The 16756-nt window shown below is 44.2% G+C and overlaps 2 protein-coding genes across 7 annotated transcripts in view; one reads left to right on the top strand and one right to left on the bottom strand.

The window, feature by feature from the left end:
- LOC8071811 (exocyst complex component SEC3A) overlaps nucleotides 1-10178 on the top strand; it is a 21267-nt gene extending 11089 nt beyond the window's left edge. The window contains exons 21-28 of one of the 4 annotated variants that reach the window (XR_002453430.1): nucleotides 6074-6182; nucleotides 6298-6366; nucleotides 6870-6935; nucleotides 7031-7120; nucleotides 7328-7453; nucleotides 7528-7584; nucleotides 9764-9918; nucleotides 10046-10178. Coding sequence is in view for 1 of the 4 variants with exons in the window: in XM_021461412.1 (XP_021317087.1) it covers nucleotides 6074-6182; nucleotides 6298-6366; nucleotides 6870-6935; nucleotides 7031-7120; nucleotides 7328-7438 (445 nt within the window). In the remaining 3 variants the exon portion in view is untranslated. Of the gene's footprint in view, nucleotides 1-6073; nucleotides 6183-6297; nucleotides 6367-6869; nucleotides 6936-7030; nucleotides 7121-7327; nucleotides 7454-7527; nucleotides 7585-9763; nucleotides 9955-10045 lie in introns of those variants that run through there. The other 3 variants (XR_002453429.1, XM_021461412.1, XR_002453431.1) reach the window with 3 other exon arrangements.
- Nucleotides 4712-16617, bottom strand: LOC8071812 (ATP-dependent (S)-NAD(P)H-hydrate dehydratase). 3 transcript variants are annotated; one of them, XR_002453432.1, is made up of 13 exons: nucleotides 16244-16617; nucleotides 15100-15176; nucleotides 14922-15031; nucleotides 14692-14806; nucleotides 13947-14009; nucleotides 13700-13863; nucleotides 13537-13598; nucleotides 13250-13316; nucleotides 12506-12571; nucleotides 12313-12438; nucleotides 12196-12231; nucleotides 11178-11261; nucleotides 4712-5730 (listed from the first exon to the last, which is right to left on the bottom strand). XR_002453432.1 is itself a non-coding variant. In XM_021461414.1 (12 exons), exons 1-11 carry the CDS (start codon nucleotides 16554-16556, stop codon nucleotides 12201-12203), a joined length of 1194 nt encoding a protein of 397 aa, XP_021317089.1. In that variant the 5' UTR covers nucleotides 16557-16617; the 3' UTR covers nucleotides 4712-11261; nucleotides 12196-12200. The 3 variants fall into 3 exon arrangements, 2 of the variants coding, with proteins under 2 accessions (XP_021317089.1, XP_021317088.1); XM_021461414.1 differs by having other exon boundaries at nucleotides 4712-11261; XM_021461413.1 differs by lacking the exons at nucleotides 4712-5730; nucleotides 11178-11261 and adding an exon at nucleotides 11818-12103 and having other exon boundaries at nucleotides 16244-16616.

Consider the following 16756-nt stretch of genomic DNA (forward strand, 5'->3'; position numbering starts at 1 on the left):
TCGTCTCGCCGAGCTGAACATGGTGCAGCCCTCAGCGGCCCCTACTGCCCTCCTTGCCTCCTCCTCAAGCAAGCAGTCCTCTGCAGCACCAGCCCCCAGTCCTGCTTCTCAGCGCACTTCATCAGTGCCTTCATCCGGTGGAGGTCCTTCAGGCAACAATTATGGTGCTGGTCGTGGCCGGCGTCGCCGTGGCGGGCGCAACCAGGGCGGCCAACAGGGATATTCAGGCGGCCAGCAGGGATACTCAGGTGGTCAGCAGGGACACTCTGGTGGTCAGCAGGGACACTCAGGCAGCCAGCAGTGGCCGTCCCTCTACAACCCTTGGACCGGGTCCATTCATATGTGGCCCGGAACCACACCTGGCGGCCCCCGTCCTCCTCCAGCACGCATTGACTCTCCTCAGCAGCACGCCATGATGACTGGCGTTCAGCCCCCAGGGTACTTGCCTCCTCCAGGGACAGGCTCCTACTCCCCGGCACTGCTACCTACTCCTCCGGCATGGACTCCCTGGACTCCTCAGTCCCTCGCCCAGGCTTTCAGCACCGTCTCGCTCAATCCGCCAAGCAACATGGACTGGGTTTTCGACGTGGCCGGCGTCGCCGTGGCCGGCGCAACCAGGGCGGCCAGCAGGGATAACTCAGGTGGTCAGCAGGGACACTCTGGCGGTCAGCAGGGACACTCAAGCAGCCAGCAGTGGCCGTCCCTCTACAACCCTTGGACCGGGTCCATCCATATGTGGCCCGGAACCACACCTGGCGGCCCCCGTCCTCCTCCAGCACGCACTGACTCTCCTCAGCAGCACGCCATGATGACTGGCGTTCAGCCCCCAGGGTACTTGCCTCCTCCAGGGACAGGCTCCTACTCCCCGGCGCTGCTACCTACTCCTCCGGCATAGACTCCCTGGACTCCTCAGTCCCTCGCCCAGGCCTTCAGCACCGTCTCGCTCAATCTGCCAAGCAACACGGACTGGGTTTTCGACTCCGGTGCCTCTTCCCACGTCGCCTCCGATCCCGGTATTGTTACCCCCACTTTCTCCTCCTTTCCCTCCTCCATTGTGGTGGGCAACGGCGCCACACTTCCTGTTATTGGCACCGGCTACGCCACAATTCCTGGACCATTTCGCCTTAACAATGTTCTTCTTGCTCCCGGCATCGTTAAGAACCTCTTATCAGTTCGTCAATTTACTATTGATAATCATGTTTCTATCGAGTTTGACCCTTCTGGTATTTCTGTAAAGGATCTTCGTACCAAGGACGTCCTCCTTCGATGTAACAGCTCGGGGCCCCTCTACACCTTGCAGCTACCTTCGACGTCCTCTGCTCCCTGCGTCCTTGTCGCCACTCCTTCGTCGTCCATCTGGCACCGCCGCCTCGGTCACCCCGGCAAGGCGGCCCTTCAGCACCTTGCTCACTCTTCATCGATCGCCTGCCCTCAGCCTGCAGATGATCAACTATGTCATGCCTGCCAGCTAGGACGCCATGTGCGCCTTCCTTTTTCCGTTTCTTTGTCAAGGGCTTCCAAACCCTTTGATTTAATACATTGTGACCTATGGACGTCACCTGTTCCAAGTATTTCTGGATTTAAATATTATCTAGTTATCCTCGATGATTTTTCTCATTTTTTGTGGACCTTTCCACTTCGCCTTAAATCTGATACTTTTCCAACTATTTCTAATTTCTTTGCTTATGCCCGTACTCAGTTCGGGTGTCACATCAAATCTGTCCAATGTGACAATGGTCGCGAATTTGACAATTCTGTCTCCCGCGCCTTCTTTCTCACCCACGGTGTCTCCCTTCGCATGTCATGTCCGTACACTTCTCAACAAAATGGAAAGGCTGAGCGCATCCTCCGCACCACCAACAACATCATCCGCACGCTTCTCATTCAAGCGTCCATGCCCCCCTCTTACTGGGCCGACGCCCTCTCCACCGCCACCCATGTCCTTAACCGCCTCCCCACCAAAACTCTGAACATGACCACTCCCTTCTTCGCTCTTCATGGTACCCTTCCCTCCTACCATGACCTTCGAGTCTTTGGGTGCACCTGCTATCCCAATCTCACAGCCACCACAGCCCACAAACTTGCTCCCCGTTCCACTCTGTGCCTTCCTCGGTTACTCCTCCGATCACAAAGGCTACCGGTGCCTCGATCTTTCTTCCAATCGGGTCATTATCTCTCGTCATGTTATCTTTGATGAGACGACCTTCCCCTTCTCTGGGCACCGGACCACAGCCCCTCATGAGCTTGATTTTCTAACTAACGATGGGCCCCTGCCAGCTTTCTCTTCTCCTGCAGGTACATTTGTACACCCCACGCAGCAGGCCACGGCTGCGGCTGGGTTGCCTGACGATGACGATGATCCGGTGCCGCTCCTGCCCCCCATCCGGGCTGGGCCAGCACCCCGGTCCTCTCCTATGGCACAGCCGCCACGGTCTTCCCAGGAGCCCCCAGCAGCACCTCCTGCAGCACCTTCTGCGCCCACAATACTGCCCCAGGCAGCAGCCCCAGCACCCACTGCTCCACCCGTGCAACCTATACCAGCAGCCTTCCACAAGCCGCCAGTCACCCAAGTTTATTCTCGGCGTCCTCCACCAGCTGCTACTCCACCACCATCACAGCCTATACCAGCAGCCTTCCACAAGCCGCCAGTCACCCAAGTTTATTCTCGGCGTCCTCCACCAGCTGCTGCTCCACCACCATCACCGCCAGCTGCTGCTCCACGCCGCTCCACATTCATCCCCTCACCACCAAGATTTGTCAAAGATGCCCCCCCTCCCTGTGTTGTTCCTATTCCTCCGGTCGACAACAATCATGGCATGATGACTCGTGGGAAGTCTGGATACATTCAGCCTCGCATCCTCCACGCCGAGGCTCTTTCTCCAATTCCCCGGACCTGTCGCGATGCCCTTGCAGATCCTCACTGGCGTCGCGCCATGGAAGATGAATATGCAGCCCTCATGGAGAACCACACCTGGGATCTTGTTCCTCGCCCCGACAAGGCCAACGTGGTCACTGGCAAGTGGATTTTCAAACATAAATTTCATGCTGACGGCTCCCTGGAAAGATATAAGGCTCGTTGGGTTCTTCGCGGATTTACTCAACGCCCCGGCATTGATTATGACGAGACATTCAGCCCCGTTGTGAAACCCGCCACTGTCCGTACAGTTCTCACCATAGCTCATTCCTGGGACTGGGCGATTCATCAACTCGATGTCAAGAATGCATTTCTTCATGGGACCCTTTCAGAAACAGTGTAATGCTCACAGCCAACAGGATTTGCTGACTCTGCCCTTCCTCAGCACGTTTGCAGACTTAACAAATCACTTTATGGCTTGAAGCAGGCCCCCAGTGCCTGGTACAGCCGTTTTGCCTCTTTCCTGCTCCCCTTGGGTTTCAGTGAAGCAAGATCAGATACCTCACTATTCATTTACCGTCGGGATACAGAGATTGTTTACCTGCTGCTCTATGTGGACGATATTGTTCTCACTGCCTCTTCCCAGCAGCTCCTCCGCCGGGTCATTGATGCTCTGACGAAGGAATTCGCCATGAAAGATCTTGGCCCTCTCCATCACTTTCTTGGCATGACAGTTCAGCGACAAGGCGACTCCTTATTCCTCTCCCAATGTCAGTATGCTCTGGACATCCTGGCCCGCCATGGCATGAGTGGTTGCAAACCTTGTTCCACTCCGGTGGATACATGTGCCAAAGTATCTGCTGATGAAGGTTCTCCTCTTGCTGATCCTACAGACTACCGCAGCCTTGTAGGCGCGCTTCAGTACTTGACATTCACCAGGCCTGACATTGCTTATGCAGTCCAGCAAGTGTGTCTCTACATGCACAGCTCTCGGGAGATTCACCTTGTTGCTGCCAAAAGGATCCTTCGTTATCTCCAGGGTACTGTTGACCATGGCCTCATCATCCCTCGGACTTCTTCATCACAGCTGGTTGTTTATACTGATGCTGACTGGGCTGGCTGCCCAGACACACGCCGCTCCACCTCTGGTTACGCCGTATTCCTTGGTGGCAGCCTCGTCTCCTGGTCCTCCAAACGGCAGCCCACCGTCTCCCGTTCCAGCGCGGAGGCTGAATACCGTGCTGTCGCCAACGGCGTCGCTGAGGCTACTTGGCTGCGGCAACTTCTCCAGGAACTACATCAGCCCCTTACCTCCGCCTGCCTAGTCTACTGCGACAATGTCAGTGCGGTTTACCTCTCCACCAACCCCGTTCAACATCAGCGCACCAAGCATGTGGAGATCGACCTTCACTTCGTCCGTGAACGTGTTGCCATTGGTGCTGTCCGCGTGCTACATGTTCCAACCACTTCCCAGTTCGCTGATGTTTTCACCAAGGGACTACCCACTTCGGTGTTTCAAGATTTTCGCTCCAGTCTGAATGTCCGCAGCTGCGACGTTCCGACTGCGGGGGGGTGTTAGATTATCCTAGAGTACTGTGCTAGTATCTCCTTGGTTCCTGTGTATGTGCTATTTACTCCTAATTACTCAGTTGTACGCCACCCTATGTGGCTAGAGTAAACTGGCCCCTTGGGCCTCTATATATGTGTAACTCCTCTGTAATCTCATTCAATTAATCTAAGCCAGTCGGCATTCTGCCTTCAGATGCAACTGGGATATTGCCATTCCTTTATCTAAATTTTAAGAACTAATTGGAAAATGCACACACCCTTCAGCTGCCTCATCAACTATAACAAAAAAGAAATAAAATACCAAAGTAGTCAATATTAACACTGAAGTAACTTTGTACATAGGTGAGCCATAGAGCATGAGTGCATGACCTTAAGAGGCTTAAATGTCGTGAGAAAGAGATAAGCTCCCTCTTCATATTCGCCTTATCTCCTGATATACCTGATTCACAAGTTCACTGCCTGGGCACATTGCCATTTGATCGCACAAGTATGTGCTGGACCGTTTCATCTTTCTGATATCACAACACACAATTAGCAGGGTGAGAAAGACGACTTCTTGCTAATCTGTCTGCAGTCCAACATTTATTTTTAATTGCAAGCCAAATGAACACTTTGCATTTAGACAGGGCCCAAGATTTCCACTCGCTTCCAGGGTGAAAATGATTGAACCATAGAAGATGGCTCTGTAAGCCGATTTTGAATAGAAGGAGCCACTTGCCTCATGTTTCCATAAATATTGATCCCGGTCCATTGACCATTCAACCACCAATAGGGTATCCCATAACTGTAAAAATTGAATCAATCCTTCAAGAGAAAGAAAGGCCATCTTTTATATCTCTTACCCAAGTACAATTATCAAGGCCTGTGCAAATGTTTTGGTATTAAAGCATCTACATGGGACACAAGCTACCACCATTGCAGCAAGATCAACCAAGGCCTGGCCATGTAGCAAATGATCCTATTAAAACAAACTGTTTTCACCATTTCCAACCAGGGAGATTACTGAAATGGCAAACATGGCTCTCACTTGAGGCTGAACTAGGAATTCCAAATCCAATCAAGTTGGTCTTCACTCCTCACTGGTTTTCCTCAACCACAGCCATCTGATCTGCAAGGCCCAACCTTTGGGAAGCAAGTGCCAAACAGTTGGGCCCAACCCCATAATATACTACATCCCTGAGTCTTGGGGGCCAATCTTGGGGAAGAAAGCGCCAAACAGTGCTTGTTCAGCCTATACAAATGAGCTGATGGCAGCAATGATGCAACCCTCTCCTTCAACTTTGTATTGAACCTGTCCATATGTCCCACTAAATAGCATTGAGTTATTTTTATGATCTTCCATATAGTCTGTCACTTGCAGTCTGCTCAACAACTATTGACTCCAAGTGACAAAAAAAAATCAAAGCCTTCATGTAAGAATTAAGAAAAAAATAATGAAAAATGAGATGTGAACATTTCATGTCAAATGCAAACATGGAATTTTTCTTTATCAAAAAAAAGTTCGAAAACAGAAACACCAAATTTTGTGTTTGCAGAATGAAGGTACATATCATAAACTGCACCAAGTAATGCTGAAAATTTACCCGTAACAATTGTGAATACCTAGTGTTTTGTAGAACTAACTAACGATATAATTAATTTGATATGCAGCTTATATGATTTGGCAAATGTTGTGCCAACACTTGCTAAATATTATCATCAAGCTAGTGAAGCCTATGAACAAGCTTGTTCACGCCATATCAATTTGGTCATATATATTGTAAGTTGTCTGTAACTCCTTTCGGTTCCATTCCCATTTCCCAATGGGATGATACACTAAGGCATTTGTATTTGCTGCTTGTGTCACGGAACTTATGCCTGTTTGCTTTTTTCAGCACTTTGAAAAGCTATTCCAGTTTGCTCGTAAAATTGAGGAATTAATGTACAACATGAGTCCTGAGGAGGTGAGTCACTTGTTTTGGTTCTGCGTTGTCTTCCTGAAAGTTTATGCCATGTAGTGACCTAATCTCAGAGCTGGACTATTTTCTCTTGTAAATTCGTTGGTATTATTCTAGTTTGGACTTGTGTGGTATTAAAATATATTCATTAGTGTTTTTCAGATAATGATCCCTGTCTTGATCATGTGCCTTCTATTTCTGGAGAAACAAAATTAATATAGGTACCACATCAAATACTAACATGTTATTTTAAGATGTATTTCCATAGACATAATGATATGGAAATACGTTTAATGCTTTTACTAATGAACTCTGCATTGTTCTAGATCCATGCTTTGCTATGCTGCGTGTCTATCTTCTAAAGTCCATGACCAAAAACTGTTTCCCGTCTAATGCACTTTTTGTGTATAAAGTTATTTCAAATGTCTAACTCTCTAGGCTTAGTGCACAGTATGTTCTGTTGGTAGAAGTATAAAGTGTATATTGTTGGATACTTCTAACTGCCACAGATACCCTTCCAAGTTGGAATGTCAAAGGTAGATTTTCGCAAGATGTTGAAGTCTAGCTTAACTGGAGTAAGTTGAGAGTAAATTCGTCTTTAACATCTATGAACTTTCATGATCTTAGTCATAAAGCACTATCCCTTACTATGATTTTATCTGGTTGACAGCTTGACAAGACAATCAATGCAATGTACAGAAAACTACAGAAGAATATGACTGCTGAGGAATTGCTGCCTTCACTATGGGAAAAATGCAAGGTATATATGTTCACTTCATAATTGTAAACAGGGAAATGAAGAGGTGAGATATTGTAATCTCCATAGTGAGACACATAAGATGCTATACCTCTCACAGTGTTTGATCTTTGTTCACCTTAGCCAAATTTGTCTTATAAATGCCATATAAGTTTGATTGAAGGGAAACAACTTGATAATTTTTCTTACTTGATGTGTCGTTTGTTGCAGAAAGAGTTTCTTGATAAATATACAACATTCCTTAAGTTGATTTCGAAAATATATCCTGATGAAAAGGTGACATCTGTGAACGAAATGAGGGATATTCTAGCTTCACTGTAGCTGTTTCATTAGAAGGTAACTTTCTGCTCTCTGATTTCTACTACTTGCCCTGCTACTTGTTTTATTGCAATGTTCATTGTTTGTGCCAGGTTAGCATATTCATTGGTTTGCTTGCACATAAGTTGACCTGATTCGCATCATCTCAGGTTCTTGATCCTTACTGAACCATCTCCGATATGTGATCCTTTACCAGTTATCTGATTCATAGTCTGTCGTGGAACTGTTAAATAAACTCTGGTTGACATTGATGTTAAACAATTTATTTATTTGTGTTTTTACTGCCAATGATGTGCATCAGTCGAGGTTAGATACTATGATTGTGGACATTTAACGAGAAATTTCGATATTTAACCCTCAATACGCAAGCCTCTCTACATTTGACATCAAATTCGCAAGCAGAAATTTGACCCTGGACGCGCACGCGAATTGTTTTGATCTGATGGATTTATCTCATTTTCTCTTATTTCCTATTTTCAATATTCTCCTGTTTACACAGGATACCAGAAAAGGCTAAACTACCCTTGCCTCCTGTGAGAACATAACTAGAATCTCTGCTCAGCCTTACAATCTAGTCACGGGATATTTAACTTATTGTGGTACCTCTCCATTTGCCAGTTTTAGAATGACACCTACGGAGCTCGAAACAGCGGATCTCCTACGTATTTATCACTTTTGCTGATGTGGCATGCCACGTGGGGATGCCAACACAACATCGTCCTCATGTCAGCACAACATCATCCTTGGAAACCCCTATAGGGCATGCGAAATTACCTATTTACCCCTCTCTCTCCCTCCATTAGCTGATGTGTGGGCCCTTTCCCTCCACTCGCTCTTCTCCTTCAACCTCTAGCCATCACCACACAGTCATCCCTCATATCCACACTGTCGTGGGAGCTAGCCCCCTAGAGGAGGTGAGCAGGTTGAGGCTGCCCACATGAGCTCGTAGACGACCCCGATAGCTGCATCTGTCTTGGACCTCCGAGGCATCGACACATTGGGCTCCCAGTCACCAGGGCCCTTTGATTCGGAGATCATCTTCGCCGTTCTAGCTCCACGGTCCTCCGCCACTGCCGCCTGATCCTTCGAGGCAGGAGCCGTCGTTGCTAGATAAGTAGTCGCCCTCGTCAAAGTGGCAAATACGTAGGAGGTTCACCGTTTCAGATGGCAGTTCTGTAGGTGTCATCCTAAAACTGGCAAATGGAGAGGTGCCATCCATAAGGATGGCAAGAAGTTAAATATCCCTTGAGTCACAACTTGTGCAAGTGAGAAGCGAGAGCCAGGTGTCTCCGTCGTCGCCCACCCAGGTATCTCTAGCTCTGGCCACCTGCACCGCCCGCCGCCGGCGATCTCTACCTCCCGCAGCCGCTAGGGTTTGGGCGACGATGCTAGGGTTGCTGGAAGCGCCCGCTTGGAGATGTGTTTTTGGCAAGGCAGCTAGGTTGATTGGAGCTATATAGTCAGGACTAGAGGCAATTGTTCACAAGTCGGCTTTGTAGCTTGCAGCGCGATATGGTAGGTATTCTTGTATGGCATTGGTTAGTTCGGTGTAGGATAATGTTGGCTAATGTCGCAAGAGGCAACATTGCTGCAACAACTATACAACTTGCAGTGGCATGCAGCGACTAGCCTTGCATGGCAATGTCTTGCTTGGTGTGGGACATCGTCTTTAACTGCGGCACAAGCATTGACAACGTTGATTGACTTGGTAATTTTATCGTTCGATGATAGTGTTGGGTTGGTTGCGGCGTGATCCTTTGCTTGTGCCTTCTTTTGCTGAGGGAAAAGTGGTATGGTTTGGTGGTTTATCATCCTTGTGTGGTTTGTGTTGATGTCTCAATGTAACCGCCAATCACTTGGTGTAGTCTTTGTTGTTTTTAGTTTTTAGTTCATACTAGTTACTCTTATGCAATCTGGATTTTTCTTTTTTTATATAATCACAACTCTACTGCTCGGTTCTTTTTTTAAAAAAAAAGAAAGATGATTGTAGAATCCTGCTATAGAGAGAGAGATTTATTTCAAATTAAGGCAAGTCTCAAAATAACAGCACATATTGCTTTTTGAGGAGTCAAAGTTTCACCAAATGTATAACAAAAGGTGTTGATATTTGTGATCGTAATAAGTAGTAGTACTACATTAATCATGACATATATTTTTATAAAATATGCAAAAAAAAATATTTTATTATGTGTAATAAGTATCAGGAGATCAATTGGGGTATATATTTCTATAATAAACTTATTTGGTGATACTAATGTTTTCAAACTTTAAAGTTGACTTTTTGAGAAACATGTGTACGTGAAAAGCACAAAATGGTCATGTGTACAGGTTCTTTGGAGAATAATTATCAGTTTGTGAAGAAAAGGAGATCCCCTTGTTTGGGTATTGGGTTGCCTCGGACAGATATTGTAGCTGGCTGCTGGAGAAGAGAACGAAGCACATCTGACCCAAGGGTCGTTGTTAACTGAAGAAGCTTAGGACTGGTAACATTGTGGTATTAGCTATCAAGATACTAGTAGGTTTGTAGCTATTGATGTTAATAGTTTTCTTAGCTATTTATCTTTAGCCCATCAGTAATTGGCATCTGCACACAAATGGAATAAACTGCAGGCACGTCAAATTTGTCACATATGGACAATGCTACGTGTGACAAGAAACACAGCCACGCACGCAAGCATACCTTGATATGACAGTCCAGCGCGGGATGTAATATGTTCCAATTGGTTACAACATATTTTCGCTATCCAGTGTTGTCTGCTTTTACAAATAAAGTTATGCAGCGACATGTTTGGTGCTCTCTATGTTAAAATATATGAAGCTTAGGATATGAAGTTTGGTTCATTTTTGTTTACTATTTAGTTGGTTCTATAAACATAAATTTAATTTAAAGCGCAGGAAGTACTAGATAATTGCTATGGCCAGAGATAAGCTGATAAGCACTTCAATTTTTCTGAAAGCGTATGTTATCAAATTTATTATATCTCTTCTCTGCTAATAAAAACAGCTTAAATGCTTTTTCACTAGCCGCCTCCTAGCGCCGCCACCGCCTTCCTGCCTTACCCTCTGTCCTCACCAGCGATCTTGCTGCGAATAGAGCAATGGGGATCCAATCCCTTTCCATTCGTAGTTTTAGGTTAGGTTTGTAATCCTTGTTGATCTTAGGGTTTGATTTCTGAGGTTCTGAACAAGGTAGAGGGAGCGATGGTGCTATGGAATAAGCTCTTTTTGATCTTTTCTTCGATGACATTCGATTGGACATCGGAGGGCCACTAAGAGGTTGGTGTATTAGATTTGTTGATCCTATTAAGTGGCCCGCCTCTATAAACTAATTTCCTGAAGCAGCATTAACTATTTGATCCTATCTGAAGCATAGTTATTAGGACCGAAACGGACATTGAACTGCTCAAGCCCTCGGTTCACGGTTTGATTGGTCCAACGGGTTGAACCAACGGTTTAATCCAGTTCAAATAGAATGAGGAACACTAGTACAACACAGCTGACAATGCAGCCAGTGGTGGAGAACTCGCCCTCCAGCCCTAGAGTCTAGGGTTTAATTGTTGGCTCCAAATTTTACACAGTTTTGCCTCATTTTCTCTACTCTCCGGCTCTCCCTCGCCAATCGACAACACAACCCACGCAGACTTCTAGGCTGGCTGGTTTTTATCAGTTCATTGTCTGGTTTTATACCAGTTTATATAAAAAAACACCGATTCACCAGTTTTATACCAGTTCAATTGCTTACCGATCCTATAAGGTGAACCGTACCGGCCAAGGCCTTGGTTCGGTCCGGTTCAAATAACTATGATCTGGTGTTCAACAATGCCACCTGTAAAAGTAAAATCAAGACTCTTAAATTAGTGCATACAAATTTATTAGTACTTCCTCCATACCATATTATAAAACATTTGGTTTTTCTAGATGCAATTGGTTTTGATATATACTTAGATATACATTGTCTAGATACATAGTAAAAGTAATATATCTACAAAAGCCAAAAATATCTTATAATTTGCAACGGAGAGTGCCTATACATCAATATTTATGGTGCATAATAGTGTATTGTTTGATGTTGGAAATATTGGTACATTTTATAAAATTGGTTAAAATTTAAAAGTGTGACTTAGGTTTAACTTAAAACTCCTTAGATTCGATTTTAGAATAGAAGGGAGCATCTAACTATATAGCAATCGAAGGGAGCATATATAACTATACAGTTATAGTAATTAATAACTGCAATTCAAAGAAATTACTAACAGGACCGGCAGCTTGATATAAAACTGTGAGCCTGAGAGCACCAATAGGGTACTAATCTAAAGGTTTTATATAGTGATAGTGTTGTCAAGAGGAAGGCAGTTGGTGCGTTATTGTGAGCAAAGGACAACTGAGGTCAACATGGCCGGATAGGATAGTCGTTAATAAGAACAATCATTGATCCTATCGATCCAAGGAAACAGCACTTTAAACCAAAGTTTTCCTCTGACAATTTGGTACTTAATCCAAAAGCATGATTTCCCAAAAAGAACGCTGCCACCACCATATTTATCAGCTGCATCACTACGCGACTAGAAACATGCATTCTGAATTCTAGTCAGTCTTTACCCAGTTTCAGTCCTATGATTCTTGTGCACAGTTCTTCTCAACAACATTGGATCTAAGCATGGTAGCACCCTATTCAACAGACATACAAAGGGAGAGATCCGATCATCAAACTGCCTGGATAACATTATTAGATTTGCACGTGCATGACTATAATCACTCACAGGAGCTAGTGCTCGGCAGGGCAGATATCTTCCAAGCTGCAAGGTAAAAAAGATCGAGCACATCAAAACGAAGAACTTCAGTACAGATTGTTAAAGATGTGGTGCAGGCACACAGACCTTTTGCCCAAGAACTCAATGATATCAGAGGTGACAGTTGATCTCTTGTTCTTCTCAAAAGCATGTGATGCAGCTTTCCTGAGTAGAAGAGAGCCAGCTATGCACCCAAGGGTCATAGGATTAACTCTGCATTGGAACAGAACCAAATTGAACCCTTGGGATTCCATTCTGAAAAGAAGGTATCCAGCATTACCTTTTCTCTGTAGGTTGTTCATTTGTCAAGACAAAGTGTCGTGCCCACGATGCAAATACAGCCACACTGCCACCAACAAATAGTGATAGGAAACAACCAAAGATACTGTTAACTGTAAGGTGTTTGCTGTTTATGGAAATGAAAAGAACACGTTTTCTGTACAAAGAAAAGCTGTGTATGATTTTGATCCATAAAATTCTTTTCACTAAAAAAAACTTTACTGTGTTTATGCTAAAACATGTGCTACAACACAACATATTTTAATCTAGTATACAATTTTAGAACTGGTATATTGCGATTAATATTTTACAGAAATCGCAGAAAAAAGAAAAAAAGATTTGAATTAAAATAGCCAGGCCTATTCACAACACAACCATGGGTACACAAGCAATACATTCCTATGAGACCTTTTTTCCAATTTGGATGAAAGCTTGCAAAATAAGAAATTAAACTATATTTCCAATTAACTAATTTGGGTGAATGCTATCAAAACAACAAAATATGGGAAAGTGCTGTCAGCAAGCTGCAGATGAGTAGTAATCAGCACTCTGCAATCAATCAGCACCAATGCCTATGTAATGTGCGCATGTATGTGCATGCATGTGGTGTGTTAGCGGTGTAATTTGGTTTGTACATCAGGTTTTATCCTCTTTTTTAATTATTTAACGCAATCATATAAAACTATCCTGTGCATTGGAGGGGAGAAGGGGGTAATCAGCACCGAGAAGCAACACAATAACAGACCTTCCAGAAAGGATGTCACCTTGACCACCACATCGTCTTGGGGAACCAAAAGTACTCACTTGCGTAACTTCAGAAACATGAAAAACAACATATCTATTAGCTCAAACTAATAAAAAATAAATAGTCAGTGTAACTTCAGAAACATGAAAACAACATATCTATTAGCTCAAACTAATAAAAAATAAATAGTCAGGGAATAAGCCAAAATTATAACAAAAGTGAAGCTAAGGCATCTGAGCAGAGCCTTTTTAGAAGTTTATAAAAAAAAAACAAGCTCTCTAATATACCTGTTTTACCATCACTGATGACATCAGCTTTTCCTTTCTGCATTATTGTTACATCACCAATTCTAAACAAAAAAATAATAATCAGGAAACATTAGTTACATCACAAATGATGAAAATTGAGAAAACACATTTTTAAAAAGTAACAATAATGTTATGTTCATACTTTTGGCAAAGTGTGATTAGCTGCTCAGAAGCAGTTTCCTCATCTACATCACAGTTAAGAACCTTCTGAACAAGACGCTTGTACTCATAGACATTTGGTGTTAAAATGGCAAGAGGGTTTCCTTCAACAAGACTAAGGTTATTGGTTACAAGAAACAGGCCATCCTGAAAATCAAACATACCAAGTTCAAATGACTCATAACTCAAGCTAAGGGGAAAAAAGAAGAGATAATAACTCCAAGTATTACCCCATCCACAACAGTTGGAATATTAGCCTGCCGTGCATGCCTCATGATATTACTCACACAATCCTACAAATACGATATAATGTTGAGATATCAGAAAGTATGGATCCTAATATTACTTTTGTAAAAAGACTGTTCCTACACAATCTAAATGAACAGAAAATTACAAAATAATAACACTTAAAGGGGGAATTGAGGAAAGAATCCAAAATGAAACTTTTAGCCTGTTTGGATTTAGGTTACCATGTGTCCACATCTAGCCTTAGCCAGCCATAGTTTTAGTAGTCACTAGTCAGTGTATTTTTTGCCACAACATGCCAGCCTAAGTTATTCATATGTACTTAGAGTCAAAGGAATACTTCTCTCACAGGGTTCTCACATCTAGTTATGTTATATTCCTGAATTATATACAAATATAGGAAAAATATAGGAAATATTATCAAATTAGTTGATCTTTTTTTTCTCTTTCCTATCCTTTTGCCAGGAGTCAATCTTGCTTCTTGACTTCAACAAAAACTGAAGTATAGCACAACTAAACCATGAACTCCAGTAAAGAAGTGGAGAATTAAGCTGGACAGACAAAATTACATAGAATTTAAAACAAAAGCATAAAAAGATGCCGATACAATATTTTTTGCAAAAACCCAGAATAAAGTACCTGTTTCTAAATTGCTGTGCTGGAAACAACTAATAACACTCAATAGGACTGAGGTACGAAGTACTATATTCTTTAAAACAGCAAACTAACCAGAAGAAATGAGTCCCTTCCAAGGCCAGGACCAACAACAATGCAATCAAAGCGCTCCATCCATTTTCCAACTTCAGTAAGAATCTTAGAAGAAACAGATGCTCGTTCATCATCCCTGCCAAGATGATTTACAGAATGATATTCTTATATAAACATTAAAATGCTGCACCGTGAGATTGCAAACATAAACGAAACTTCAGTTAACGTTAAAAAAAAGAAACTTCAGTTACCTTACACTGTAAGATTCTTCTAATATTGGATGTACAATTAGTTCAGGGCTATAGCTCTTAATTACTGTAGCAGCATCTTTTGTGCAGAAAACATGTGAAAGATCTGCACCCTGAAAGGCATAATGTGAAATATTGGTAATGATAGCTTTAAGTGATGGAACTTTTAGATGATACTGACAACTTTCAAGGCAGAGATAGCGGCAAAATAAGGAGCACCAGTGTACTCACGACATCCTCCGATTACTGCTATCTTCCCTGAGAATATAATCATACATAACATAAGCAACTTTCAATAATAACAGAAATTTCATTTGACACACACCAGAGTTAAGATTCAACAATTAACAAAAATGAAAATAATATAAGATGCATATCCAAAAAAAAGACAAAAACAAAAATGTAAATTCATTTAAATATCCTCATGTTTTGTACACTAATAGCTCTAGCTTAAAATTACTTCTATATGCGACAACACTATACCCAGTAAGAAGCTGCCACAGGTTTCCCGACCCTGAGCATGTGCATTATTATGACTTCTCTACGGCTGATTACATCACAACAAGCAAGCCCACCCTGGGACCTTAATGGCCGGTGAACACTGTGGTTAAACTGAACCCACTTAGGGCCTGTTTGGCAGAGCTCCTAGAGCTGATTCTCTGCTGAATCCAGCTGGAGCTCTGCCAAACAGTTTTTTAGAGAGAAGTGATTCTCCGATGATTCCGTGAACTGATTCTCTGCAATGAACTAAGAGTTTGAGAGCTAGAAAAAGTAGCTTCTCCTACTTCTGTAAAGTGATTTTATGCTAAAGAATCAAAGAGAGCCACAGAATTACTTCTCTTAGAGAATCAGTTTCCATAAAGAATCAGAATCAGATAGAGCTCTACCAAACAGACACTTAATATCCATCATGAACTTCTGTCACATTCCCACATACCGAACAAGGACTTCTATTTCAACACTAACCAATGCCCCTGAATTTGTTTCAGTGGCAGAGAGAATGAACTCCTTAGCTCCAGAGAAGGGTTCTGACACTTGGGCCTACAGAACTCGAATTGAACAGAATCCAAACCTAAAATTGTACAGCGAGCTCGGATGAGTGTCACCCCTAGTGTTGTTTACAACATGGGAGAACAATGAACCACCGTCCCCGAAACAACCACCAATAGCCTGTCGACTGAACCCAGCATCCCAGAGCGCTCCACTGAGCACCAGGGAATTCCATCAAACACGCTGCGCGCATCAGCAGCCCGACCGCAAGAAACACACTCGGACACAAAGCAGAGCGCGTGAGCAGACCAAGATGGGCGGGCGGCGGTACCGACCTGCCTGGCCCTTGTGCCTGGCGCGGTCGAGTGGCGGCGTGATCCGGCGCACGACGGCCTCCGCGTCCGCCTCGTACACCGTCCCGGCGGACGCCGCCATCGCGTGGTTGGTCCGGACCCGGAGGAAGCTGGAGCACGAGGGGCAGGATGGGGGAAAGCCGGCGACGGAGGAGGGGGCAGGCGGGGAAGGGAGGAGGGAGCGGAGCAGGACGAGCTGCCTGCGGAATGCCGGGGAGGCGGCCCACATGCGCCCCCGGAGCGGCTGCTGCTGGTGTCGCCACGCGTGAGGGCACGCGCCGGTGGGCCGGCTCATCAGGCTTTCCTGCCGTGGGAATCGAAGGCAGTGGATTCTAGAAACCGCTGGCGCGGTGGACAGTGGAGAGTGGTCAGTATTTTGGAGCTCCGCTGGGACGAGAAATTTGGATATCTCGCGTTCCGTAGTTTTATTATCATTTGTAATATTGATTTCGTAAAAATAGAACTCCTTTGTCACTTGATTTTCATATCAATTTC

The sequence above is a fragment of the Sorghum bicolor genome, chromosome 5, assembly GCF_000003195.3.
Source record: "Sorghum bicolor cultivar BTx623 chromosome 5, Sorghum_bicolor_NCBIv3, whole genome shotgun sequence".
Taxonomy (NCBI): domain Eukaryota; kingdom Viridiplantae; phylum Streptophyta; class Magnoliopsida; order Poales; family Poaceae; genus Sorghum; species Sorghum bicolor.

Coding starts and splice junctions, on each gene's coding strand:
- LOC8071812 (XM_021461414.1), bottom strand. CDS start 16,556: ATGAGCCGGCCCACCGGCGCGTGCCCTCACGCGTGGCGACACCAGCAG. Junction 15,177..16,243: donor CAGGCACAAGGGCCAGGCAG/GTCGGTACCGCC, acceptor TTATATTCTCAG/GGAAGATAGCAGTAATCGGA. Junction 12,572..13,249: donor GGTGACATCCTTTCTGGAAG/GTCTGTTATTGT, acceptor TGTTGGTGGCAG/TGTGGCTGTATTTGCATCGT.